General features: G+C 37.6%; 2 protein-coding genes across 2 annotated transcripts; one reads left to right on the top strand and one right to left on the bottom strand.

Annotated features, from left to right (window-relative positions):
- The first annotated feature begins 4,197 nt into the window (after nt 1-4,197).
- On the top strand, nt 4,198-5,549 carry LOC110917801 (E3 ubiquitin-protein ligase CIP8). The gene has a single exon (XM_022162250.2). The coding sequence runs from the start codon at nt 4,483-4,485 to the stop codon at nt 5,428-5,430; it is 948 nt and encodes a 315-aa protein (XP_022017942.1). The 5' UTR covers nt 4,198-4,482; the 3' UTR covers nt 5,431-5,549.
- Nucleotides 5,550-8,788: 3,239 nt separating this feature from the next.
- Nucleotides 8,789-11,892, bottom strand: LOC110917791 (serine/threonine-protein kinase 16). Its single transcript, XM_022162241.2, has 6 exons — nt 11,444-11,892; nt 11,212-11,354; nt 10,197-10,340; nt 9,881-10,066; nt 9,678-9,802; nt 8,789-9,205 (listed from the first exon to the last, which is right to left on the bottom strand). The coding sequence occupies exons 1-6, from the start codon at nt 11,640-11,642 to the stop codon at nt 8,980-8,982; spliced, it is 1,023 nt and encodes a 340-aa protein (XP_022017933.1). The 5' UTR covers nt 11,643-11,892; the 3' UTR covers nt 8,789-8,979.
- Nucleotides 11,893-27,632: the final 15,740 nt, after the last annotated feature.

Genomic DNA, 27,632 nt, shown 5'->3' with positions numbered 1-27,632 from the left:
ATGATCAATGGATGAAAGTGGTGGTGGTGTTGTTGTTGTTCTCGGCCGATTGGAGGGGAGAGAGGAAGGAGATGAAGTGTGGTGTGAAGTGTGAGAGCTCATGTATTCTTATAATCCATCTAATCCCATTATCCATTGGGTCTTGTGTTCCATAAGTACAAGACACAATCCTCTACTAAATCATATGAGATTATATAGTATTTAGTAAGATTGGGAAGATCAAGGTGGTGGGGCCACCTTGTAACCGTCCATGAGAGGGGGGTATTAGTTGGTTTTTTTAATGGTAAGTTAGATGATTAGTTAGGATTCTAAGTGTATTGATTAGTGTTTAAGTGTATGATGTGTTATATAGTGTGTTAGGGTGTTCGGGGATCATAACTAGCTCAAAAATAATAAAACAATGCTTATAGTGTAATTTTGGTGTTTCGGGTAGTGTCCGGTTGTTCGGTTAGATATCGGTTCGTTAAAGTGTCAAACTATTCCGTTTAGTGTTCTTTAAGTACCCTTTTATGACACTTTTAATTCTCGACACTTTGGAAAGCATTCAGGACCATTTAGTCATGTTTTTGCATGTAATTAGCTTGTTAAAATGCTGAATTTTGCTGAAATATGCTGAATTCAGCACTTGAGTGGGTTTTAGGCACTTTCCGACACTTAAACTATCACCTAGTAAAGCAGTGTTGTGATCCTCACTTTCCTACACACTATACTAGTGTAGTACCTTGTCTCTGGCCCATATGGGGTCTCAAAACATTGTTTGTCTATGTACTGAACATTGTCAGCATTTTTCTGAGTTATCCGCTGACTGTGCTAACCGTGCTTTGTGCATCGTTTATGTCACTAAAGTTTGTATGTAAAAATGATGTGACAGTATGCAATATGATGCACGTGTAAGTGTGATACAGTAATCAGAAAGCAATTAATTGTAATTCAGCACAGTCATTAAGCACTAATCAAGATTAACTAATTGTACGGATACCTGGATTTTTGACAGTTGTCACACTAGAATCATGATTAATCAATTGCACAATTTCAACAGTTAGGCATTTCAAGTTTTCTCTTCCCAATCATATTATCATAATCACACATACCATTTATCTCTAATCGTGATTAACAATATGAACATGCCCAAATCAAATCACCACATGCTTATAATTTGAATACACAACATCAACAACCATCCATCATATTCTGTGAATCATCATGCTACACAACAATTACCAAAACACCTATTATTCTAATTGGTTTAACAAACCATTATTGCCGCCACCACTGTTTCTTATTATTACTCATGCTAATTAATTAACACATTCCTTCGTTCATTCAGCATGAATCAATCTATAAACAACTCTAAATCACACTCTGGTCGTACATATTACTAGTGTTTATCCAGATTACATTCACATATTCAAGACATAACATCACACCAAAAGTCTAAGTCACAATCGATGCATTTATACATCAAGAAAGCACACAACAATTTATAATAGTAGACTAACCGAGATACACGATGGAGACTGGATTGCTTGCGGCAATGAGGAGACTTCGAGAGAGGGGAGATGGGCTGCCACCGATCGCTAGAGGGAACTAGGGTTTGTTGCCTTGTGTGTGTGTTTCGAGAATATGGGTGCCGTGCACAAGATTGTGTGCGTGAAATATCCTCATGCTGGATTGGGCTCGGTTTAGATCTTGGGGAGTGCTGGGCCTTGAAAACCTAAACAAAGAAATAAGTGTGCGACTCATGGAAAGTATGTGACCCGCACCTCATGTGCGATTTATCACAGTGAGGCATAACAATCTAATAACTTCTACTCACTTGATCAGGGCACTCCGATATAACATCCATCTTAAAAGAATTCATATAATGAACACACGATTACCACGCACGATAGGACATGAATGGAAGTGACACTTGCAAAGCGAACCTTGGAATTCCGGGTTGTCACGGGTTCAGTACTTAATAATTCAGACCTCTTACTGTTTCAACACTTAACCTGCCAGTATAATGCTTAACAGTTCAGATGCAAATGTCTGACCAATTCAGAGTAGAGGTATTAACCATTCAGACTCTGTATAATGCTTAACCATTCAGAGGTAAATTTCTGAACCATTCGGATATCTGCTTCCGAAACAAACAGTCTAAACCACTAAGTGTTGAACCAGTAAGAGGTCTGAACCATTAAGAGCTTCATTAAAAGCTAAACAAAAAGCCCCTAAGTACGTTGGACTTTAATTACTTTTACACTAAGGCATTATCTACTTGTACCTTTTATTTCATACATCAATACTGACCAAGACAACTATCGAAACGTTGAAAAAAATGAGTAGATCGTCACACTACTTTTGGATTTTTTTAAAACATCATAGTTTATAAGATATGACAATAATACGTAAAAGAATTATAACTTTTTTGTGGATTGAAAAAGTGTAACTGATTACCCATAGTTATTTTATAACTCAGAGATTTAAGTGTAATAAGATGGGGGGTTAAAATATAATTATTGTTTAAAGACTAATTTATCCTATTTTAGGGGTATATTTATAAATTAAGAGGGATAATTTTTTTATTTTTTAGTATCTTAAAATACCACTCACTCATGTATAAATATATAGATATAGATATAGATATAGATATAGATATAGATATAGATATAGATATAGATATAGAGGGTGGGAGTTGGCTACAAAGTCCATTTTTCCTACAAAGTGTACAAAGTCATAAAACACCACAATTTCAGCCATAGAACACACTCAAAACCCACAAATAACAAAGTGAAGATTACTAAAACGCCATACTTGTGTGTTTTGTGTTGTGTTTTGAATGATAAGGCTTTGATTATCAAATGACTAACATTAGTGTGTCTTATGCTGATTATCATGTTGTGTTTTCTATTCATAGTTCTATGATGGTGTATTTGAAGTTTCTATGGACTGTTAGAGTTTAGGTATTGTGTTTTAGTGATCTTCACTTTATTATTTGTGGGTTTTGAGTGTGTTTTATGGCTGAAATTGTGGTGTTTTATGACTTTATACACTTTGTAAGAAAAATAGACTTTGTAGCCGAACGCTACCCTAGATATAGATATAGATACCCTAAATAGTGGACATTTTATTGCACCATGAAAATGCAAGTAGTGTTTCAAGCAAGGTAGATGAATTTAGTATTTATTAATTTTTTATCTTATCATTATAATTAGTTTTTAGCATATTTTTTATAAATTTAACTTTTAAGATGCACTAACTTATAAAGTTTTAAGTACGCTAGTGCGACGTGCCTATAAACATTTTTCAAACCGAGTTGTTAGTAATAATATACAAATAATCAAACCAGATAAGTATGTGTTATCAATGTTACCTCACATTATTTATTTATTTATTTATTATTATTATTATTATTAAAGAGAATAGCTATGGGGTGTGGGGGTAGGGGTGGGTGGTAGTTTGATGACGATGGTGGGCATACTAGGTGGTGGAGGTGGTCATTGTTTAGATATGTGTGTGTGGTGGTAGGGGATGTTGAAAGATGAAGTGGAGAGAGTGTGGAGTCAGAGCAGGTGATCTTCCGGCTGGATTTAAGGAAACAAAGAGAGCGAACTATAGAGTAAAGGATATTAGATAGATGAAGTTGTTAACCGTCATTGTTGGTGAGTTGAAGTGGAAGTTGTGAAAGTGTTGGTATTGTTTCGGCAATTTTTAGAAGTAATGGACTGTAATGGTTATTTCAACAAAATACAGGGATGAAAAACGTAACTAGCTCTATATTTATTTTAATTTTAATAATAGGGCATTATGATCATTTCAAATAAAGTAACAGAATAACTGGATAGCGTTAGTGAAGGTGGACTATAACAGTTACAAAAGTGAAACCACATAGACTGTTTTGGCAATTTTTAAACTAACTGGCTGAAATACTGATTTTTGACAAACCATAGGTACGAAAAACGCAATTAACTCTTATTATATTATCTATCTTTTTACCATATTATAACGTTCTAAATATACCGTCGCGACATGATTATTTTATTTACGTTTTGATAAAAGTTTTGTTCATAATCGAACGTGTCAAATATAATTGATTTTTTTGTTCTTTTTCGTGACGAACCAAACTAATACTGTCCGATCAACTTATTTCGTTGAAAACGGAGTTCTATTCGCAGTAGAGTATTACTTTTTTCTTATATCGGCCCAACGATATCAATACCTCGTCAATTCTAACCGAACAAACATCAATACCGTAATAAACCAACACAATACGGATCAAATTCCAGACTCACAAAAAGTAAAGGAAACCAAACAAAAGTCTTTGTAACTGTTCGGTTTTTCAGTTCACTTGCAACAAAACAGTGTGCCGTCAACAAATCTGCTTCCTGCAACTTGAACCTCACGACAGCAAACCAACAAAAACTCCTATTTCCACGCATTCCCCTTCCTTAATTTCATCAAAATTCACTCATCTTTTTTCATCCTTCACCCAAATCTCCTATGGCGGAGGTTTCTTACCTCCACCTTCATGAACACGATGATGAACACGACGATGCCTTCGATTTCTTGTGCCGCACGGATCGAAACCCTCCTCCGGTTTCGCCCAACGACGACCATTCGATCCTGTTCGACCGCGAAAACCAGGTCAATTTCGTGATTGACATGTTTCACCAGAGCGTCGAACAATCGCAGTCGCGTGCCAGCGATGGTAATGATCGGAGATCACGTGGGAATGATTTGGGGGTATTGGGATTAGGATTTGATGATGATAGTAACAACGGTGATGATAATTCGGGGTTTATGTTTGCGGATTGTTGGGATGATTTTTTTGTGTCTCGGACAGATAATCTGTCCAATCGGTCAGAATATCTATCCGGGGGATTCCCTGGTTTAGGAACAGATTCTGATTTTCTGACAGAGAATCAGAATCCAATTCCCAATGCCAATGATGATTTGGAGTGGGAGGAAATTGATGATCATGAAGCATTAAATATGATATCGGGATCCGAGCCTGACGAGGCCCGCGAACCCGAAGGACAACCCAATGGTTTGGAGTGGGAGGTTTTGTTAAACACCCGCAATCTTGAACCGAATCCGGATTTAGCGGATTATAATTACACGGACTACGAGATGTTATTCGGGCAGTTTTTAGACAGTGATTCGTCTTCTTCGGGTCGTCCACCGGCTTCCATAACGGTTGTGGAAAATCTTTCGTCCGTGGTGATAACGGATGAAGGTTTTGAAAACAATACGGTTTGTGCAGTGTGTAAAGATGAAATCGGCGTTGGGTTGATAGCGAAGAAGCTTCCGTGTGATCATCTTTACCATGGTGATTGCATTCTTCCGTGGTTAGGGATCCGGAACACATGTCCGGTTTGTCGCTATGAACTGCTAACGGATGATCCTGAATATGAACGCAGGAAGGCAGAGAGTGGTGCTAGTGATTGATAAATATTGAAAAGGTTGTGTATGATTTTGAAGGTGTTTGTTGGAATGTGAAGTGTAGATGGTGTTACATTATGTAATGTGTTGTTTTGTGAATTATATATATGATTGTTTGACTGGTAGATTAGCTCTTTGGATTTCATTAAAACTTGTATAAAGTTTGATAGTATAAACAATGACGAAGATTTATCGGGTCGAGTCAGGTCACTAGAAGTTGAAACACGACTTATAAGTTGAAACTCACAACATACTTTTCGGCCCACTTTCTGGTTCTTTATAACATATTAATGTATTAACAATTTAAAGCCTAAGTAAAATATCTAAAAGTTGTATATACTTAAAAAGGTATTTTATACGACTTTTAAACAGTTTACAAAAGGGGAATTGGCCTATAATAATCTCAACTAGAGGTCATGGGCCATTGACAGTCCCACCTTTGAATATTCCCTCCACCAGTCCCACCTTTCACCTATTTTTCCTACACCGATCCCCCGTTAAAAAAACTTAACAGAGTTAAGCTTTTTTCCAAATTACAAACATATTTTTAGGGCTTTTGATCAGAACGACGATACAAGTTCATTACTGTCAAACTTACCTCGAAATAGTGTTCCAAATGACTTGATTTTTGTTAATTGGAAATTTAAACACCCGAATTGAAGCGCGATTTTCATCATTTGGAACACCGTTTCGAGGTAAGTTTTACATCAATGGACCGTATCGTCGTTCTGATCAAAATTCATAAAAAAATTGTTTGTAATTTGGAAAAAAAAACATAACTCTATTAAGTTTTTTTTTAACGGGGGACCGGTATAGGAAAAATAGGTGCAAGGTGGGACTGGTGGGGGAATATTTAAAAGTGGGACTATCAATAGCTATTGACATCTAGTTGGAATTATTACAGGCCAATTCGCCTTTACAAAATGACACATTAACAATTAAATGGGTTGAAACTAGCATTTATAACAGTTCTTACACATTAACAGTTTTTTTTTCGGGCATGTTAGTTATCTTGTGTGTAAGGTCCGAACTACTTTGGTCTAGACTCTATATGTCATGTAATATCAATTTTCTGGAGCTTATTAAGAACTAGAACTATGTTTATTTAGAATTTAGAAATTAAATGTCATTTTATTCCCTGTGGTTTGGACCATTTTGACAGTTTGGTCTAAAGGTTTCATTTTTGGCATGTGGGTCTAAAAAGGTTTCACCGTTGCCATTTTAGTCCACTGGGTTAATTTCATCCATTATTTCTGTTAACGAGAAAGGCAATTCGGTCATTTGATATGGCTGAATTGCCCTTCTAGTTCATAGAGTCACATATAAAATGACCAAATTGCCCTCATTAACAGAAAAAATGGATGAAGTTAACCCAGTGGACTAAAATGGCAAGGATGAAACCTTTTTGAACCCACAGTCGAAAAATGAAACATTTGGACTAAACTGACAAAATGATTCAAACCACAGAGACTAAAATGACATTTAACTCTAAAATTTAATATACAGTAATAATGTGTGAAATATAGATCTACCGCAGCCAATAAGGCTACTCGGTATGGTTGATCGAGGATGGTGCTTCACGTAGGATGAGTGTGAGGATGGGGCGAAAAGGATGGACCTAAGGAAATGAGAGATAGGCCTAAAATATATGTATATGTTGTATGTATATGTGTGTGTGAGAAGAAGAGGCACAAAATTTTGTCCTTATGCGCCCGTCCTCAACTACCCACCCCTGACGTTCACGATGCCAACGAGCCACCCGGAATGGTGTTTGGGGGGGTCGCCGGACCTGGACGACCCCACACCGAGTGGCCTAAGGATTAGCTCCACGAGATAATGGTGATAACAAAAGTTAATTACACGGATTATACATGTGGTTTGCAGTGGCGAAGGTTAGATGGTGCCCGGGGGTGCACCCGTCCACCCCAATGTTTCGGTTAGAAGTGTATAGGTTTCGATTTTTCTTCCGAAAATTTTAAAAATTATATAGGATTACCTCCCCCAATTATTTTTCCTAAATATTTATACAATACATAAATTAAAGTAAAGTTTGTTACCACTTTGTATATCCTAAATATTTATACAATATATAAATTAAAGTAAAGTTTGTTACCACTTTGTATATAAGTGATGGGTAGTTTTGTAAATATATTTTAACTCTTATTTGTTTAATCCTAGATTACACATCACACAATAAACTTAATCGCAAATTTTTATGTGTAAGAACGGGTCCTTTGAATGAATGAATTTTTTTAGTTTTATTTGGAACTATTATTATTTGACCTGATCCGAATCAATAGCCGACCCGACTCGGAATATAACGATAGGAAAAAAAATTGGGTCCCATCACTTTACGCCCCCTCGAAACTTTTGGTCAAGCTCCGCCACTGGTGGTTTGGCCTAACTGGACATTTTGTTGAGAAGTACCAAGATGTCAGAATGAAATTGGATGGCATTTATGACAAAGTGGTCATGAACATTCAACAGTGTTGTCTAATTCTCCACTTGGAAGGATTATATTTTGCGGAATGGTGACATGAGATGTCCATAAATCCTAATAAATAATATCAAAAGGGGACTCAACGAGAGTATTCAAATAAATACAAGTTTAATTTGTTTTCCTAACTGACTTGCATGTGACGAAGCATGTGAGTTTAAAACTTTACATTAGATAAACTAGATACTAACCAAAGAGCCTTTAGCCTATTGGTATTAAACAAGGCTTTGCCTTTTCATGTGGTGAGGGTTCAAACCCCATTAATAACAAAAATTAAGCCGTTCAAAAAAAATCAATAAATAAACTAGATACTAATCATAAGACAATATCACAAGGTTCATTGTGATCATCCAACCATTGTTGACATAGAGTGACTCCGATAGCGGAACAACATGATGGTCAAGTGTTGTCGCGAGGAGTTGGAAAGTATATAAACCTTTCACTAAAAAAACATGAGTCGAATCCAACATATACTGATTTTAAGAATGTTAGTATGACAAGTGTTTTTTTAAGAAGCAATAGGGGTTACCATGTATCACTGATGATGTAACTAGTATCAAGGATATATCATTGATACAGTAGCCTGAATAAATATGGACCTCTCTCATTAAAAAATATTATACCTCTCCCATAGGAGGGGTAGAGTGGCGATATATTTAGCCACCCCGTCGTCATCATCATACTCAGTAAATTCCACTAATAGCAAAGTTAAGGTAGGGTCTGAAAAGGGTAGATGGACAGCCTTACCTCTACCCCATAAGAATAGAGAGGTTGCTTCCAGTGAGACCCCGGCGACATATTTAGCCACCCCATAATTTATCCAAATGCATCAATTTATATTATGCTGACGGCAAATTTTCATTTATGTAACAAATATCTCAAAATATTATAAAAACTGAATGTTTTCACAAACCAGATTATATAAGATATTATTCCACTGACCTCCCATAAATATTTCTTACAAAGATTAAAGATAAATATTTCCAGTCAAAATGATACATCACATTGCACACTTTTCCTGTATGTATAATAACCAATAAACTGTCACTAAGTAATGGTTAAACAGAGAACTTCTGGATCAACTTGTCGACGTGAATGACGATGTCATCTATGCGTGGTCGAACCGTGGGTTGCGGCTGGAGCATCCATGACACAAACTGATGAAGGGCTTCTGGATAGGACGGTTTTGCGTTTGTCGGCCACTTTATTTGCGCATTCATCACAGCCAACTGCAAGCTTCCACCAGACTCCCCAAGAGCATACTCAAACGGAGACACACCATACCTGTTGATAGCAAAATATGTTTTAACTAACAAATATACCTTTGAATTAAACAGAGTAAAATGCCAGTTTCGTCCCTAAGGTTTGGTCAGTTTTGCGACTTTCATCCAAATTTTTGTTTTTCCGCACCTGGATCCAAAAGGTTTGAAATCTTGCCATTTTCATCCGGCTTGTTAACTCCATCCATTTTCTCCGTTAAGTCAGGGGTATTTATGTTTTTTTTTTAACTTAAAGGGCAATTCGGTCAGGGGTATTTTAAATGCTTGTATATAAAGTGAAAATACCCCTGACTTAATGGAGAAAAATGGACGGGGTTAACAAGCCGGATGAAACAGCAAGATTTCAAACATTTTGGAGCCAGATGCGAAAAAACAAACCTTTGAACGAAAGTCGCAAAACTGACAAAACCTCAGGGACGAAAATGGCATTTTACTCTAAACTAAGTCATTGCAAAGAGTAATAAGAGTTATCTTACATTATAGCATACAAAGTGCAACCTAGAGACCATACATCGGTCCTTTCATCAATGTCTGCATGGCTTGGGCAGTCCCATAACTCAGGAGCGCGGTACGGCGCTGAAACATGCTCAGATGCCCATTCCTGACGAACATATTATACAAATTGTAAATGAATTTATGTCATTCAATAAATGAACATTTAATTAGATAGGACAAGAACCTGCAACTGGAGGGCCTCGGGTCGAGAGCGGATCTGCTTTCTAGCAGGACGGGCACTTCCAAAATCCATCAATATGGCCAATGGAGGCTGTCCTTTTCGATGCGTCAAAAGGACGTTTCCAGGTTTTACATCGTTATGTGCATATGGCGTTTCGAGATTATGCATATGCTTCAGTCCTGCACAAAGCTGCAAATCGTTTCTTGTCAGTAATAAATTGTAAAAATTAATTTACAAACTTTTTTTGCATAAATGATACAATATGACGATTGGGAACAAACGTCACACAAGCATGTCATGTACAAAAATTATTGGTTACCTGACGGAAAATTTGGAGAACATCAGATGTAGAAAAGGACTCCTTCTTAGCTTTCATAGTTTTTGCATTATCCAACAAAGTCCCATCTAAATGGACTGGAAATAACAGGTATGCTTCGTGTGTCCAATTTTGTTGTGGTGCGCCCTAATAAGCCAACAAATAAATTTAGTGAATAACAAGAGTTAACCTCAATCAATCTAAGCCTACTGACAACGTAAAGGCAACATCCAAGAGTTAGATCAGTTCTTGAACTATGCAAACTTAAAACCTTCGTTTAAAATAGCGTGAGGTGCTCCGAGGCGTTTGGATCCCAAAATCCGAGGCCAGAGCTTCACATACGTGAGATGTTGCTCTATGTAAAACCAAATGTTGCATTGGCCTTATTATAACATATCCTTTTTATCATCTAAAAATTTATAATATTTCATCCCGCTGGTTGTTTTTACAAGTTACCTTCCTAGCTTGGTTTTAAAAAGCGTGTGGCACTTCGATGTGTTTTAATCCCAAAAGTCTATGCGAGAAACGCGCGCATCATCCATACGAGGTGTTTGTTATTTAAAAACATACTAAAAAAATTATTTGTAGTCTTGTAGATACTATATTAACTGGTTAACTTGACAAAACTAAAATATAGAATATATATACACATCATCTCTTGGCATCTTTATTCAATCGATATTCGACGGTCTAATATGTTCAAATAAGCAAACTCATTGCTCAATCATAGTCATATTTGTTCAATAAAAACTCAGACTCATTGCAATCAACGGGCTAATATGTTCAAATACTGGTCAATTGCATAAGGCGTCACGTCACCTACTGCAGCAATGCGATCACATCAGCACATCATGTGATTCAAGCATTACATACCAATTCGAAATACTAATCGCAGAACAGTTTGTTTCAAACAGTTGTACTTCAAATGAGTTATTGCATAATGATATGTTTGATCAACTAACAAGAAAGCCTTAACCACATTACTAAAATTCAAGATCTTTGATTTGATCAGCACTACCTTTACTGGAATAATGGCATGATCAAGCAATGGCAGCAGATTCGGGTGATTAAACAGCGACGAGATCCGAATCTCCTCCTTAACAAACTCCAACTGCTCATTATTCTGAATCAAAACCTTCTTCATAGCATAAGTCCCATCATCTACACACACACACACAAATCATTCAAACCAACAATCACAATGCAAATAGGCCTAAGTCGAATAACAAATTGGGGATCTGTGTTCATACCAGAGATGTGAGACGGATCTTTAATCTTGTTGGAGACTCCACCGTCCGAAGTGTCAGTAATAACCTCCTTAACTAAGAAGACGTAAGCAAATCCACCTTCACCGAGCTGGCGGATGATCTTGAAGCGGTGTTCGTTGATCCAAACATCACCGGATGCGGAATCGTACAAGGCGTTGAGTCCGGAGAAGGAGCACCCCATTCTCTACACTAGATTGAGATCAAATGAGTGATGCAGATCAGATCAGATCTGCTGCTGATAGTATGGGAGTATTGTATTGTATTGGATCTGGTGTTTCTCTCTCTAGAAATAGAGAGAGGGAGAGTTTTGAAGTGTGAATCTTAAACAATTGGAAACGTGGAGTGATTGGAAACAGGGATGAAGCAGAATAGCAGATGTCAACTCTGCGTTTCGGGCACCGACTCTTATTTAATTCTGGAGCAGAGTACTTGAGTGTAAACTAAAAATATTTAAGGTTCTCTCAATCGTTTATTTTTTAACTATTTGAGTCTAATTTTTAACACTTGTACTTTTGATTTTGAACTCAGTTTGTTAAAATTACTATAACACACAGACTTAAAATGTTATAAAATGAGTGGTTGTTAAACTTTCTAATTTTGTACTTAAATGATTAAAAACACTAAAACACAAGAACTCAAAAAGTAATTTACTCTTAATTCTGTTTTTCTATCCTTGTCCTTCAAGTTTAGCTTTTATATGAAATTCTTGTTTGGTGTAGGGATGTTGAACCAATTGAAAAAGGGTCAGCTCGTGCTCGGCTTAGTTTGTGAACGAGTCTAACTGAGCGAAGCTAGGTTTGGTTTATAAATGAGTGGAGACAAGCTGACTCATGAGTTGATTTCGAGCTATTTTTTTTAGTGAACTTTAAGTTATGAGCTATATGAAAATCTCAAGGCGTAGTATTAGTAAGTGGAAAACAATTATTAGCCTACAATTAAGACATAGATAAAAATTAAAAATATATATAATTTTGTATTTTATGGGATGACGGCATCAAGTAATTACAAAGAATTATATAAAAATTAATCGGTGCGGTTTTATGAATAATTTAAGTCGAGCTAGCTCGTTTTATAAAAAAGTTGATTTAAGACAAGCTATTTGAAGAGCACCCCATGAAATCATGATCTATTCATTGTTATTTTAGGTAGAGATTATTTTCGGGTTAATTTGGGTCAATCAGAATTTAACAATATACCAAATAAAACATGTCAAAATGGGTAACTCTTAAAATGCTTGTTAACTTAATATATTAGTCTAAAGGGGTAAGCAACACTTACGATCATTTATGTTGCCAGGACCGTCTCCGAAAATTACAAGAAAAAAAAATTGGCCTTATACAAGATTAAAAAAATTGGGCCCTATTCATTAATCCATTATGTTTCTTTATTGATTTGAATCAAGTCATTAATCCATTACACAATAAAATAGTTGGGTTTATGAATTTGGTTGATAGTCTAAAGGGGTAAGCAACACTTACGATCATTTATGTTGCCCAGGACCGTCTCCGAAAATTAAAAAAAAATTGGCCTTGTGCAAGATAAAAAAAATTGGGCCCTATTCATTAAACCATTATGTTTCTTTATTGATTTGAGTCAAGTCATTAATCCATTACACAATAAAATAGTTGGGTTTATGAATTTGGTTGACAAAAACAGTTGGGCTTTAACGTTTTTGGTTCATAAATTCAGTAACAAAAGTTATTTTTTATAATAATAAACCAGTCTAATTTATTAAAATCATTAATAATAATAATAATAATAATAATAATGATAATAATAATAATAATAGTGCACTGCAATTCAGATTATGTAAATTTATTTATAAGTCTAATATTCAAGGCCCAACCATGAAACCAAAAAAATATGAAAAAACAGAGGGATGATGGTGTCGAACCTGAGTCTTGAATATTAAAGGGGAATCGCAGAACCAACCGGACTAAAACAAGCATCTTGTTTACTCTGACTATAAATATTTAATATATAAACAAAACGAAAAAATATATGGGCCCTAAAAGTTTTTGGGCCCTGCTCAGTTGCACGCCATGCACACCCTTTGGGTCGGGCCTGAATTGTTGCCACAACCGACGCAACTGCCGCCACTGATCACTATCCGCCACTACCAAGTATACCACCATCGCCACAAATCCAAGGACAATCAATGCAAACTGCTGCCAACACTATTCTCACATTCTCCGGTAAATGTACGTAAATGTATTCCACCAAATCCGAGCCAAGGCTGATATGCGTTTCTCGATTACGTTATTCCCAGTGGCGAAGCTTGACCAAAAGTTCTGAGGGGGCGGAAAGTCATGGGACCCGATTTATATATTGTATAAGTATTTAGGCAAAATAATTGAGGGGACAATCCTATATAATTTTTAAATTTTCGGACGGAAAATAAGAAATTTTACACTTCTAACCGAAACATTCGGGGGCGGGTGCACTCCTCACTTTACTCTAAGCTCCGCTAGTGGTTATTCCTAAATATTAGCTTCTCTTTATCTAGCATTAATTTCTTCTTACGTTGAATATCGTCTTTATAATAGCGATAAATCCCCAAATCTGTATCTTCTTTTTTTTTAACGGCAAATTTCTTTTAGAGTAAACTGCAATTTTACCCCCTGGGGTTTAGGCCAATTGGCACTTTGACCCCCTCTAACGAAATAATTGCAATCCCCCCCCCCAACGTTGTTGTTATGTCGCAATTGTTGGAACTTTTGAGATCGTTCATACTTGTACTGGATTAGTTTTATAGTTTGTAGCTAATTTACTAGTATAGGGGCTTATTTTGTAATTTCATGAAACTAGAAATCCTGACTTAGTGTAGTTAAGATTCCAGCAAATTTATAAATTTGCTGGCAAGTCAGGCACTATATATAGCCCAAGCATTGTAACATTTGCCAAGCTTTTGGCTCCTAAATAAATGAAGTGTTGTTTACATTAAATCTTTGATATTGTGCTCAAATCTGTATTCCAAGGTGCTTTATTGATCTATATTCTTGTTTGGATTCAATACAACACTTGTTGTATTCATCAATCCATTAGCTTCATGTAACAACTGTCACGAAAATCAATAATTAGGATGATAATTAGGCAATAAGAAAACCCTAATTGAAACACCCAGGTGATTCCGCATAAACCCTAAAATTTTCATAACAATCGGAATCAGGATCAGGGCCCCTAAAACTCGAGGGGGTAAACCCTAGCTAGTAATTATCTTAAAATTCTTGCTGGAGAAGTAAAATTCGTTTGTTTGTCAACTCATCTAAGCTACTGGACACGAAACAAACCTAGGCTAGTAAATAGACCCGTCGCGCCACGCGACGGGTACACCTGTCTCTCTCGCGTGGCGCGAGGGAGTGCATTTTTCAGCTATAAATAGGGGGCAGTGGCACTTGAAGTTTGCTGTTAACTCGACGTCCAAACTCAATTTCTACGTTGAGTTATCACTGAAACAGTACACACCACACACTAAACTCGAAGTGCTGCCGCAATCAGGGTAATAACTCGATCGCTATTACGATTCAACGTCCGATCGATTATAACTATCCAACGATTGTCCAAGTGCTGCTCAAATTGAGCTTGTACTTTGATTATTCATCGTGATTTCGACTTGAATATTTGAGTGCTGTTCGAATTCGGACTATGCTCTGTTATTCGTTGTGAATCCGATTGAATTATTAAGTATTGCACTTGATAATCTTTGTGAGGGTTTAATCTCGTGAATTGACGTAACTGCTGTATTAGTTACTAACCCGTTTGTGTGTGCATTGTGTTAAATTAGGTTTAATCGAGACTAATCAGTAGGCTTATATTTTGCTCGTTAAATCTGCAATGTGAGTCATTCCCCTTTTACAAACTCTTTTCTCACAGTTTGTGAGTCATTCTCTTTTTATCAACTGTTTTACAAAACTCCAAGTTATTTTCCAAAGTTATAATTACAGGGATTAAGTCTTTGTAATCACCATATTACAGCCGGTATGTGGGGTTTTGTATACATTACTTGTTTCCCGTCACACTTGGACAAACGGGTGGCCAAGGGGTGATCTGACCACAGTCATAGACACCATTGGACAAATGGGCTAGCCAATGGATAGTCGAGTGACAAATACTGTGGGTAGTTGGGTTGATATCAGAAACATTATAATCGCTCTTAATACTGTAATTTATAACTAACGGGTCGTTTTAGAAAACCGAATGATTCACTCAGTATTTCCCCGCTGACAAAACATTTTTCAAACATGTTTCAGGTGATCTGTGTGATCCAGGGAAAGTGCAGTAAAGCACTACAAGCTCAGAGAAGTGGCTCATTGTGAATATATAAAATAAACATGATTTGGAAAATAAAGATTTCTTTGTGAAATCAACTTATTGTAAATTATGGGATTTTATCCCTAAACCTTTGTGTAATATATTAAACGAGCATTTTCGGTGAAAAGATCCTGAATTAACAGACTTCCGCTGTCGCTTAAAATAGATACCGCAGGTTTCCTGTCTCGCGGCTCTGGAACCGGGTCAAACCAGGGCCGAGGGCCGTGACAGGGAAAAGGTGGTATCAGAGCTAACTTTTGAGCCACTGATCGAGCCACTGATTTAAGCCTATAAATTAAGTATTTGAGGAAATACTTAAAATCTGCAAATTGCTATTCTGTGATTATATGTTTTATTAACTGATTGATTATTTGTTAGTTACAGTATGGGTAAACAAAAGCTCTCTGCTATCTACCACAAATTAGATATTGCATCCCAGGAAAAAGAAACCTCTTCCTCCAAAAACCCAGTAAACCTAGAAGAAGGAATCTTTGTCCGAAAGGCAAATTATGAAAATCCTCTTACTCCAGAGAAAAGAAACTCAATACTTAAAAAGAGTCAGGAGAAAAAGAAACCCCGAACCAAGAAAGTTAGGTTTAACCCAGAAATCCAGGAATTTGGCAATAGTTCACCTTGGGAAGATAAACTAGACGAGAAATGGGCAAATCTTTATATGCTAGCTACCGTAGCAGAAATTGCCAATCTCTAAATATCCAATAAGTTGGGCCTAGTAAAAAAATCACTATCCAGTACATAAAATAAATCCTAGTGTGTTTATTTCTGTTGTCCTCTGTATAAATTGGTATGCAATAAAACTTCAGTGTTTGTTTGTTAAACTTTGTCCCAAAGTTTTAACATTACAATCTTGTATTTTGCATATATGCTATGCAGCAGGAATGAGATATCGGAAGCATTTCAGAATCTCAACTTATATCCAGTGCCTATCGAAGTCTCTCACGACTTTACTGGTTACATTGCTGACATAGAAGAACCCGTGGAATTCCAAGCTCCTCCACTGGAAAAAGCCAAACCTAAAAAGAAGAGAAGATACGTAGGGTGGAGAAAAGTACGCCGTAGGAAGCCAGCCACTAGGAGACTTCCTAAAATAGAAAATCCTGTGAGTGTGAGCAAGGGAAAGGAAATAGAAACCGGAGAAAGTTCTAAACAAGCAGAAACAGAAATAGGGATAGATCTAAAACAAAAGGGAATAGAGATTGGAGAAAGCTCAAAACAACCGGGATTTCCCGTTACATTTGGGGTTTAATTAGTGAGATCCGTAACATCGTTAAAGCTGCGAGACCTCGTACTATTGACGATGCTGTGGAATTAGCTAATACCCTAACAGATGAACTGGTGCGCACAAGAGAAGAAGATTGCAAGAAGGAATTAGCTCAAAAGATTACCCAGGGATTTCGTGCGGGTAATACCAAGAAAAGAGGAACAGGGCAATCCTCATCACCTCCTTTATGCAGAAATTGCAAAAAGAAACATTATGGACAATGCAATATAATTTGCAATTTTTGCAAGACAAAAGGACACCGTGAAGAAGACTGCAGGAGGAAAACAAGAATTTGCTATAACTGCAGAGAAAGGGGACATTTCCAATCTGAATGTCCTAAGTTAGCTAAACCAGCAGACAATAAAGCTAAAACGGCTGAAGGAGTAACCAAGAAGAATGTACGAGCATTCCAGCTAACCACTCAAGAAGCCGAACTTATTCTAGACGTGATAGCTGGTACGTTCCTAGTTCATGACGTGTTTGCAAAAGTATTATTTGACTCTGGTGCAAACCAAAGTTTTATTAATACTTCATTTTGCCAAGCTCTTAAGCTACCCTTAACCACTCTTAGGCAGATTTTTACGGTTGAAACGGCATAAGGAAATTCTGTGAACATAGATAAAGTTTTGCAAGAAGGAAAAATAGAACTATTAGGCCATAAGTTTTCTGCAAATCTGTTACCAATGAATTTAGCTGGATTCGATGTGGTACTAGGAATGGATTGGTTAATAGCCAACCATGCTCGAATCCTATGTGATAAGAATGCCGTAGAAATTCAAACCCCCACAGGAGAAGTAATTTTGATTACTGGAGATAAACTTCGAAAGCCATTGAAATTCATATCAGTAATGAAATTGGCTAGTTATTCGAGAAAACAGGAAATGGTGTATATGATTTCCGTAATCATTAACACTAAAGATAAGGAACTTCAGGACATCCCCGTAGTCTCAGAATACCCAGATGTTTTTCCAGAAGAATTACCTGGATTACCACCTGATAGAGAAGTAGAGTTTAGAATTCATTTAATTCCAGGTACTGCACCAATAGCTAAAGCACCTTATAGATTAGCACCTACTGAAATGCTAGAATTGAAAAAGCAGTTAGATGAATTACTAAGCAAAGGATTCATACAACCTAGTTCATCCCCTTGGGGAGCACCAGTGTTGTTTGTAAAAAAGAAAGATGGATCGATGAGAATGTGTATCGATTATAGAGAATTGAATAAGGTTACCATTAAGAATCGATACCCATTACCTAGGATTGATGATCTTTTTGATCAACTTCAAGGAGCTAGGTATTTCTCAAAGATAGATTTAAGATCCGGATATCACCAGTTGAAAGTACAAGAAGAAGACATACCTAAAACTGCCTTTAGAACTAGGTATGGTCATTATGAGTTTACAGTCATGCCCTTTGGATTAACAAATGCACCTGCAGCGTTTATGGACATGATGAATCGAATCTGTAAACCATACTTGGATAAATTTGTGATCGTTTTCATCGACGATATACTTATTTACTCCAAAAGTCAAAAAGAGCATTGTGAGCACTTGCATGTACTCTTAGCTTTGTTAAGGAAAGAAAGGCTCTATGCCAAATTCTCGAAGTGTGAATTTTGGCTACAAGAAGTACAATTCTTAGGTCATGTGGTAAATCACGAAGGTATCCATGTAGATCCTGCTAAAATAGAAGCAATCACGAAATGGAATGTTCCACAGACAGCAATGGAAATAAGAAGTTTCCTAGGCTTAGCTGGATACTATAGACGATTTATCAAAGATTTCTCTAAGATAGCCGTACCTTTAACTAAGTTAACCTGTAAAGCCACCAAGTTTGAATGGGGACCTAGACAAGAAGAAGCTTTTAAAATTTTAAAGCACCGATTGACAAATGCACCAATTTTAGCTTTACCCGAGGGAACAGAAGATTTTGAAGTATATTGTGATGCTTCAAAATTAGGATACGGATGTGTCTTGATGCAACGCAGGAAGGTAATTGCGTATGCTTCTAGACAATTAAAAAAGCACGAAGAGAATTATACGACTCATGATTTGGAATTAGGAGCCATAATTTTTGCCCTTAAGATTTGGAGACATTATCTGTATGGAAGTAAGTTTATTGTTTATACAGATCATAAAAGTTTAAGATACATATTTGGGCAAAAAGAATTAAATATGAGACAAAGAAGATGGATGGAAATCCTGAGCGATTACGACTGTGATATCCAATATCACGAAGGAAAGGCGAATGTAGTCGCTGATGCCTTAAGTCGTAAGTTCCATGAGAAGCAGAAACGAGTCCGTGCTCTTAGATTAAATCTACAAGTAGATCTAATGGAACAAATCAAGGAAGCTCAGGAAACAGCGATCAAGAATGATGCTGAAGGAATGAAAGGTTATATGAAAGAACTAGAACAAGGAAATGATAGAATTAGGAGATTCCATAAGAAACGAGTTTGGATACCTAAGCAGGGAGAATTAAGAAATAAGATTCTAGAAGAAGCCCATAAATCTAGGTATACCATGCACCCAGGAAATAATAAGATGTACCAAGATTTAAGAAACAATTTCTGGTGGATAGGAATGAAAAAGGATATAGCTGAATACGTATCTAAGTGTCTAACATGTTCACAAGTTAAGGCCGAACATCAGAAACCTTCAGGTCTACTACAACAATTAGAAATGCCAGTATGGAAATGGGAACTCATAACAATGGACTTTGTTACTAAGTTACCCAAAACCAGAAAAGGTAATGATGCGATTTGGGTGATTGTGGACCGATTAACCAAATCAGCTCATTTCCTACAAATGAAAGAAACCTTTAGTATGGAAAGGTTAGCACAGCTGTACGTAGACGAAGTGGTATCCCTACATGGAGTTCCGCTCTCCATTGTATCGGACAGAGATAGTCGTTTTACTTCTCATTTCTGGACAAGTTTTCAGAAAGCAATGGGAACTCGACTAAATCTAAGTACAGCATATCATCCACAAACAGACGGACAGAGTGAAAGAATAATACAAACTTTGGAAGACATGCTCCGAGCATGTGTAATAGATTTTGGTGGAAACTGGGATAGCCACCTACCTTTAATTGAATTCTCCTATAATAATAGTTATCATTCGAGCATCGAAACTGCTCCATTCGAAGCACTGTACGGACGCAAGTGCAGAACCCCAGTTTGTTGGGCAGAGATAGGAGAAAGTCAATTATCAGGTCCTGAGATTGTACAAGAAACTACTGACAAAATAACTCAGATCAAGGAAAGACTTAAAACAGCTCGAGATCGCCAGAAAAGTTATGCTGACAATCGTCGTAAGCCATTAGAATTTCAAGTCGGTGATAAAGTACTTTTAAAAGTTTCTCCTTGGAAAGGAGTAGTACGATTCGGTAAGAAAGGAAAGCTGAGTCCCAGATATGTAGGACCATTTCCAATAAGCCAACGAATAGGACCAATTGCTTATCGTTTACAACTACCAGAAGTGCTGCCGCAATCAGGGTAATAACTCGATCGCTATTACGATTCAACGTCCGATCGATTATAACTATCCAACGATTGTCCGAGTGCTGCTCAAATTGAGCTTGTACTTTGATTATTCATCGTGATTTCGACTTGAATATTTGAGTGCTGTTCGAATTCGGACTATGCTCTGTTATTCGTTGTGAATCCGATTGAATTATTAAGTATTGCACTTGATAATCTTTGTGAGGGTTTAATCTCGTGAATTGACGTAACTGCTGTATTAGTTACTAACCCGTTTGTGTGTGCATTGTGTTAAATTAGGTTTAATCGAGACTAATCAGTAGGCTTATATTTTGCTCGTTAAATCTGCAATGTGAGTCATTCCCCTTTTACAAACTCTTTTCTCACAGTTTGTGAGTCATTCTCTTTTTATCAACTGTTTTACAAAACTCCAAGTTATTTTCCAAAGTTATAATTACAGGGATTAAGTCTTTGTAATCACCATATTACAGCCGGTATGTGGGGTTTTGTATACATTACTTGTTTCCCGTCACACTTGGACAAACGGGTGGCCAAGGGGTGATCTGACCACAGTCATAGACACCATTGGACAAATGGGCTAGCCAATGGATAGTCGAGTGACAAATACTGTGGGTAGTTGGGTTGATATCAGAAACATTATAATCGCTCTTAATACTGTAATTTATAACTAACGGGTCGTTTTAGAAAACCGAATGATTCACTCAGTATTTCCCCGCTGACAAAACCTTTTTCAAACATGTTTCAGGTGATCTGTGTGATCCAGGGAAAGTGCAGTAAAGCACTACAAGCTCAGAGAAGTGGCTCATTGTGAATAAATAAAATAAACATGATTTGGAAAATAAAGATTTCTTTGTGAAATCAACTTATTGTAAATTATGGGATTTTATCCCTAAACCTTTGTGTAATATATTAAACGAGCATTTTCGGTGAAAAGATCCTGAATTAACAAACTTCCGTTGTCGCTTAAAATAGATACCGCAGGTTTCCTGTCTCGCGGCTCTGGAACCGGGTCAAACCAGGGCCGAGGGCCGTGACACTTCATCTTCATTCTTGATTGTTCTTAACTTTTTCATAGTTCAAACACTTAATCAGTAGGTGTTTTGGACTAAAACAACCAACCACTGTGATCCGGATTGATATTCAGATCTACAATTTGGTATCAGAGCCTTTGTGCTCTTGGTTGTTGTGTTCTTGTTGAGATTTTTCAAAGTTTTGAAGGTTTTTCAAAAGTTTCAAGGTTTTTCAAAATTTTGGACTTAAAATGGATTGATTTGGTGTGTTTAATCGATAGGTTGTTGTTAATATATGATTAGAGAGTCATTTTGGACATTTTGATGCATCAAAACATGGTTTTTGAGCTGTTTTTAAGTGATTAGAGGGTTTTAGTTCGTGTTAAACCCTCTGTCCAGCGAAATTAACTTGAATACAGCGAACAATTTTTGAAGACAGCGAAATTAAATTTGAATACAGCGACGATATTTTTGAACATAGCGAACAATTTTCGAAGAACATCGCATGATCATTAATTTCGACGATCATAATTCGAGCGAAATTATTGATTATCGGCGAAATAGTGTCAAGTGACCCTGTAGCGAAATTATCGCTGGCGACTTCGAGAACTGTGATATAGAACCACAGCGTTCTTATCACGGTATTCGGCGAAATAAGCCAAACTAACGTGTGTGCTACTTGTATAAGCGGAATTAGCTTGTTCGCTCGTGCAGGACGTCTTCGTGTACCGGCGAAGATAGGAGACCAGCGAAGACTTTCAGCAAAATAGGTCGTGTTTCTCTGATTTCCGGTGAAATTACATCTGTTACCGGCGAAGGTGCTCTCCAGTTGATCTATTAGCGAATTTAGCCTCTGATGGGCTTTCTTGTGTCAAAATCTAGCCAAGATGTCGTTGAATAAGCCAAGTCCAATTGCTCAAGCTGAACTTGAGACCGGAACCACTACTAGGCCACCAAAGTTGAAAGGGGCTGAAGACTTCAGTACTTGGAAGACTCGTATTCAGTCGTTCTTCGAGTACACGGACTATAATCTGTGGCTCTCAGTCACCGTTGGACCCCACATTCCAACGGTGGTTCGGGGAGATGCGGTAGTTGCTAACAATGATGCCACAACCTTCACTGACGAAGACAAGGCCCTAATCCAACGCGATCGCCGTGCACATGCTGCCTTAACCATGGCACTGTCAACTGATGACCGCAACATGTTTGAAGAACACGAAACTGCAAATGCACTCTGGAATGCATTGATTGAGTATTATGAGGGAAATGAGGAGCTAATTGAAAGCAAGAGGGACATGGTGCAGAAACAATATGACATGTTCTGTGGAGTTCGTGGAGAAAGTTTTTCCGATCACATCAGTCGCTTTCTGAATATGATGACCAAAATGAAGAAGGCGGGAAATCCTGTCACAAACCGTGCTGCCATAAAGAAGCTGCTGGATTCACTCCCTAAGGAATGGAGTCTGCAATGCATGATGATCAAGAAGGATTTCCTCAATAATCCAAATCCTGTCACTCTGTCCGACTTAATTAACACTCTAAGAGCTTTTGAAATGGATGTCAACAAACGAGAGATGAACACTGCTAGCTACCCACCAAAGACCAATCAAACCTCTGCTGGATTGAAGAATGTGGCATTCCTTGCTTCAGGTGGCATCAGTCCACAAGCCTCTGACTTAATCTACTCTAACTCTTCCGCAAGCGCATCGAAAGCTCCACAATCTAGTGAGAAGACTATCACGGTTGGTGATACACAAGCGTTGAAGGTGTCTACTGAAAACGTGGCACTTTTTAACATGTTTTTGAGCAGCTATGAAGCTTTGATGTCTGGAGAACTGAAGAAGGAGATGTTCACTGCTGAAGACATGTATCAGGTTGATCCAGATGACATGGAGGAAATGGATCTGAAATGGCAGATGGCCATGATCACTTTAAGGTTAAAGAAATTTCAAGACAAAACTGGAAAACGTTTGGGTCTTGGAAAGGCTGGTTTTGACAAATCCAAACTGAGATGCTACAACTGTAAGAATCTAGGCCACTTCAAGCGTGACTGCCCCTTGTTGAAAGAAGGAAACATTGAATCAACTCCTGCTGTAAAACAAATCACCAACGAAGAAAACAAAAACAACGCGTCTCCTAGCAGGCCAAAATCCTTAGTCGTTGACGATTATGATTGGAGTGAAGAAATTGCTGAAGCTAAGGAGCAAGTCAACAAAGCTCCTATGGCAAAAATCTCAAGCGAGTCCTCATCAAAGCAGTTTGAGAGACAGACGGCTGGAATTCCAAAAGGAGACAACATTGCTGACAAGGGTCTGAAAAGCATTCTCACCTCCATGGAGCCTAAGAAAGAAAAGAAGTCTGAAGAAGTAGAGGAGCATGTTTCTGAGGAGGCATCTGATCAGAAGCAAGGCAAAGAAAAAGTCCCAGCAGCAGCTATGAAAACAGAATCTTCAAAAGAGAAAGCTGACAAAGACTTGGTAAATAGTATTCCACATAGCTTTAAAGTAAAGTTATGCACACCAGCATGCGCTGATGTCGTGGCACATTACAAGTCTCTAAATCTAGAATTTGAGAGACAAAAAGACAAAGCTTTAAAATTTAACAAAGAGCTTAAACAGAACGAGGCTGCATATCAGAGAAAGTTGAATTTAACTTTAGCTGAAATACAAACTCTAAAAGAATTTGTGTTTAGAAAAGATTTTATCATTAACGATCTCACAGATAGATTAGAAAAAGCTTTGAACGAAAAGAATAAATTACAAATTATAATAGACAAATGGAATGTCAGTCAAAAGGCCTTTACTGACATCAAAAACTGCCAACGACCAACGTATGTGAAAGACGGGATTGGGTATAAGGACAGGCAAGGAAATGAAAGAAAACTCTTCTTTCCACCGCATAGCAAAAACTATGTGCCTATGCCAACTCCTCATCCCGAAAATGATCTTATCGATGAAAAGGCCTCTGTAGAACAAAACGATTTTTGTGAAAGTGAAACAACCGCTAACTTTTCTAAAACTAATGCAGATCCAATTGTGTGTAAAGAAGATGTGTGCGATGAGGATGGAGACTGCGGCGGTTCAAAAATAGGAATAGGTTATTCAGGCGACAGTTATTCCACTGTTAACTGGTTCGCCTGGAACTGTTCTAAGAAAAACAATATTCGGGATGAATGTAATAATTTAATTAGGATGGATGACTATATTGGCCGTGTGCCTAATTTAAATCTTCGGATGACTGTAAGGGCCATGCGCCTACATTTGAGACCTGTGATCGTGAACATTTTGTGTCTGAATGTCATGATTTAAATTCTGCATTTTGTGATGATAAAATTATTTGTGAATCTCCTGTATTTGTGCCAGAATTGAAAAAGAATAGCTTTGGAAAATTCCTCACAGAGGAAATTCCAGAATTTATTCCATCTCGAACAGGTATTACAGATTCAGAAAAGAGTGTCACTGAAGATCACTGCAATGAAGACTCAAGCATCACTGCCTTAGAAGATGAGCAAAAATCAGAAAGCTTAAGTGAAGATCGAACAACAGATGGTGAAACTCTCGAATTCTCGAGTGAAGAAACCCCGAAAACCTCAAGTGAAGATCAAACTACAAATGATGAAAGCTCTGAATGTTCAAGTGTTGAAACAATCGAAGACCAAGACTCAGAAAGTTCAAGCGAAGTTCAAAGCTGTAATGATTCAAGTTACGAAGCAAGTGAAGAGCAAAGCTCAAGCGTATGCCACACGTCTGAAAGTTCATCCGATTCCGACAGTGATGAAGAATGCTCAGAAGATGAAAGCAGAGTGGACAAGAAAATGAAGAAAGCAGAAAGCTCAAGACTCTCATCACATACATCATCTTCCAACACCAAAAGACCCAGACGTAAAAGATGTTTTCGCTGTGGTCATTTAGGACATACAGCGAAACTTTGTAAAAACAAGAAGTTTTCTAAACCAGGATATGATTTTGTCACAAACTTTACATATCAGCTTAATTATCTTAAGAAGTCTGTTAAAAACCTGGTTGAGTCAACAACCTATTTTTGGAAACAAAAAGAGGACAACATGGGTCAAAACCACGATAGATTCAAAATGAAGCAAGTCTAGGTTCCCAAATCTAACTAATTTGTGTATATATTTGTATTTCAGAATAAACTCCCGAAATGGCTCCAAATGCTCATGGAGTACATCTGGCATGTCGACAACGGATGCTCAAGACACATGACAGGTTTGAAGGAACTTCTGAAGAACTTTCGCTTTATTGATGAGGATTTCGTGTCTTTCGCTGGAGACGAGAAGGGAGGGAAGATTGTTGGAATAGGAGATGTGGTGTCTGAAGCCCTCACGCTGGAAAATGTCAACTACGTTCCAGAACTGTATTACAATCTCATGAGTGTATCACAAGTCTGCGATAAAGGAATATCAGTGCTTTTCAACGACATGGAATGCTTGTTTCTCAAACCTGAATATGTCGTACCTGCAGAAATGATCATGCTCACTGCTCCAAGACAAAACAACACATATGTGCTCAACATGAAAAACGCCAAGACAAATGATAACTTGACCTGTTTAATTTCAAAAGCTTCAGAATCGGAATCACTGCTTTGGCATAGGCGATTGGGGCATGTAAACTTCAAAAATATGAACAAACTCTCTAAGTTAAACTTAGTAAGAGGTCTTCCTGTAAAAGAATTTCCTTTTTCTGAAAAATGTATAGCATGCACCCAAGGAAAGCAACACAAGAAATCGCACACGTCCAAAGCAGTGAACACGATTTCCGCACCTCTTCAATTGATGCATATGGATCTCTTTGGTCCTATAAGTGTTAAAAGTCTTGCTAAAAGTTCTTACTGTTTGGTGATTACAAATGATTTCTCACGTTTTTCATGGGTTTATTTTCTTGAAGCAAAGAGTGAGACAGCTGATATTCTCAAGTCATTCATTCCCATGATTGAAAATGTAACCAGATCAAAAGTGAAGTCAATCAGAAGTGATAATGGTTCCGAGTTTAAAAATCAAACCTTCATATCCTTCTGTGCAGAAAGGGGAATTCATCTCCAATACAGTGCAGCCAGAACCCCTCAACAAAATGGAGTTGCTGAACGAAAGAACAGAACGTTGATCGAAGCCGCGAGAACCATGCTGGTAGATTCAAAGCTTCCAATCATCTTTTGGGCAGAAGCGGTAAATACAACTTGCTACCTTTTGAACAGGGCTCTCATCGTAAAGCCTCACGGAAAAACAGCATATGAACTTCTCTTCAAAAGAAAGCCGCTTATTGACTTTTTCAGACCATTTGGATGCTCGTGAACTCTTCTAAACACTCAAGAAAATCTCATCAAGTTCGAAGTAGTGGGTGATATATGCTACTTCATGGGATATTCATCCACACAGAAGGCCTACAGAGTCCACAACAAGAGAACGAAGATGGTGATTGAATCATATTATGTTGATTTTCAAGAAGGAAACTATACCAACACTGGAAGTACTCCTGATTGGTTCTATGATGTGGGTGTGATCTTCAACACATTCGAGATTCCAGAAGTTACTCCAGAAGCAGAAGCTGTTGAAGATGCTCAAGTTGAACCACTGTTCGACTCTTCAGACATTGGTATAATTCCGTTCACTACCCGTTTCTCTCCATCATCTGCCGACCCACTTCTCTCTGTGAATGAAGCAACTGGTGACACTTCGCCTGAGAACACTCCAGAAAACGGTGCTTCTTCCTCACAGGCGAATGTGGATGAACCAACTCAAGAAGATGACCCACCAGTGATTTACGTGGATGAACATTTCACCAACCTTCCGCAGTAGATTGAGTCTCTGACAAATGCAGGATACAAGACAAATCGCAATCATCCTCTTGAAAACGTCATAGGTGCAGTCGAAGAAGGAGTACGTACACGCGGCCAGTCGTCAAGCATCAACAAAGGTCTCTTTGCAGCTTTTCTCTTGCAATCCGTACCACGTGACATCGAAGACGCTATTCAAGACTCTAGTTGGGTTCAGGCCATGCAGGAAGAACTGTCTCAATTTCGCAAACTCAAAGTTTGGGAGTTAGTGGATTTACC

This window comes from Helianthus annuus, chromosome 2 (genome assembly GCF_002127325.2).
Source record: "Helianthus annuus cultivar XRQ/B chromosome 2, HanXRQr2.0-SUNRISE, whole genome shotgun sequence".
NCBI classification, from domain to species: domain Eukaryota; kingdom Viridiplantae; phylum Streptophyta; class Magnoliopsida; order Asterales; family Asteraceae; genus Helianthus; species Helianthus annuus.
The sequence above is the reverse complement of the archived record's forward strand: the minus strand, read 5'-3'. Positions and strand labels throughout refer to the sequence as shown.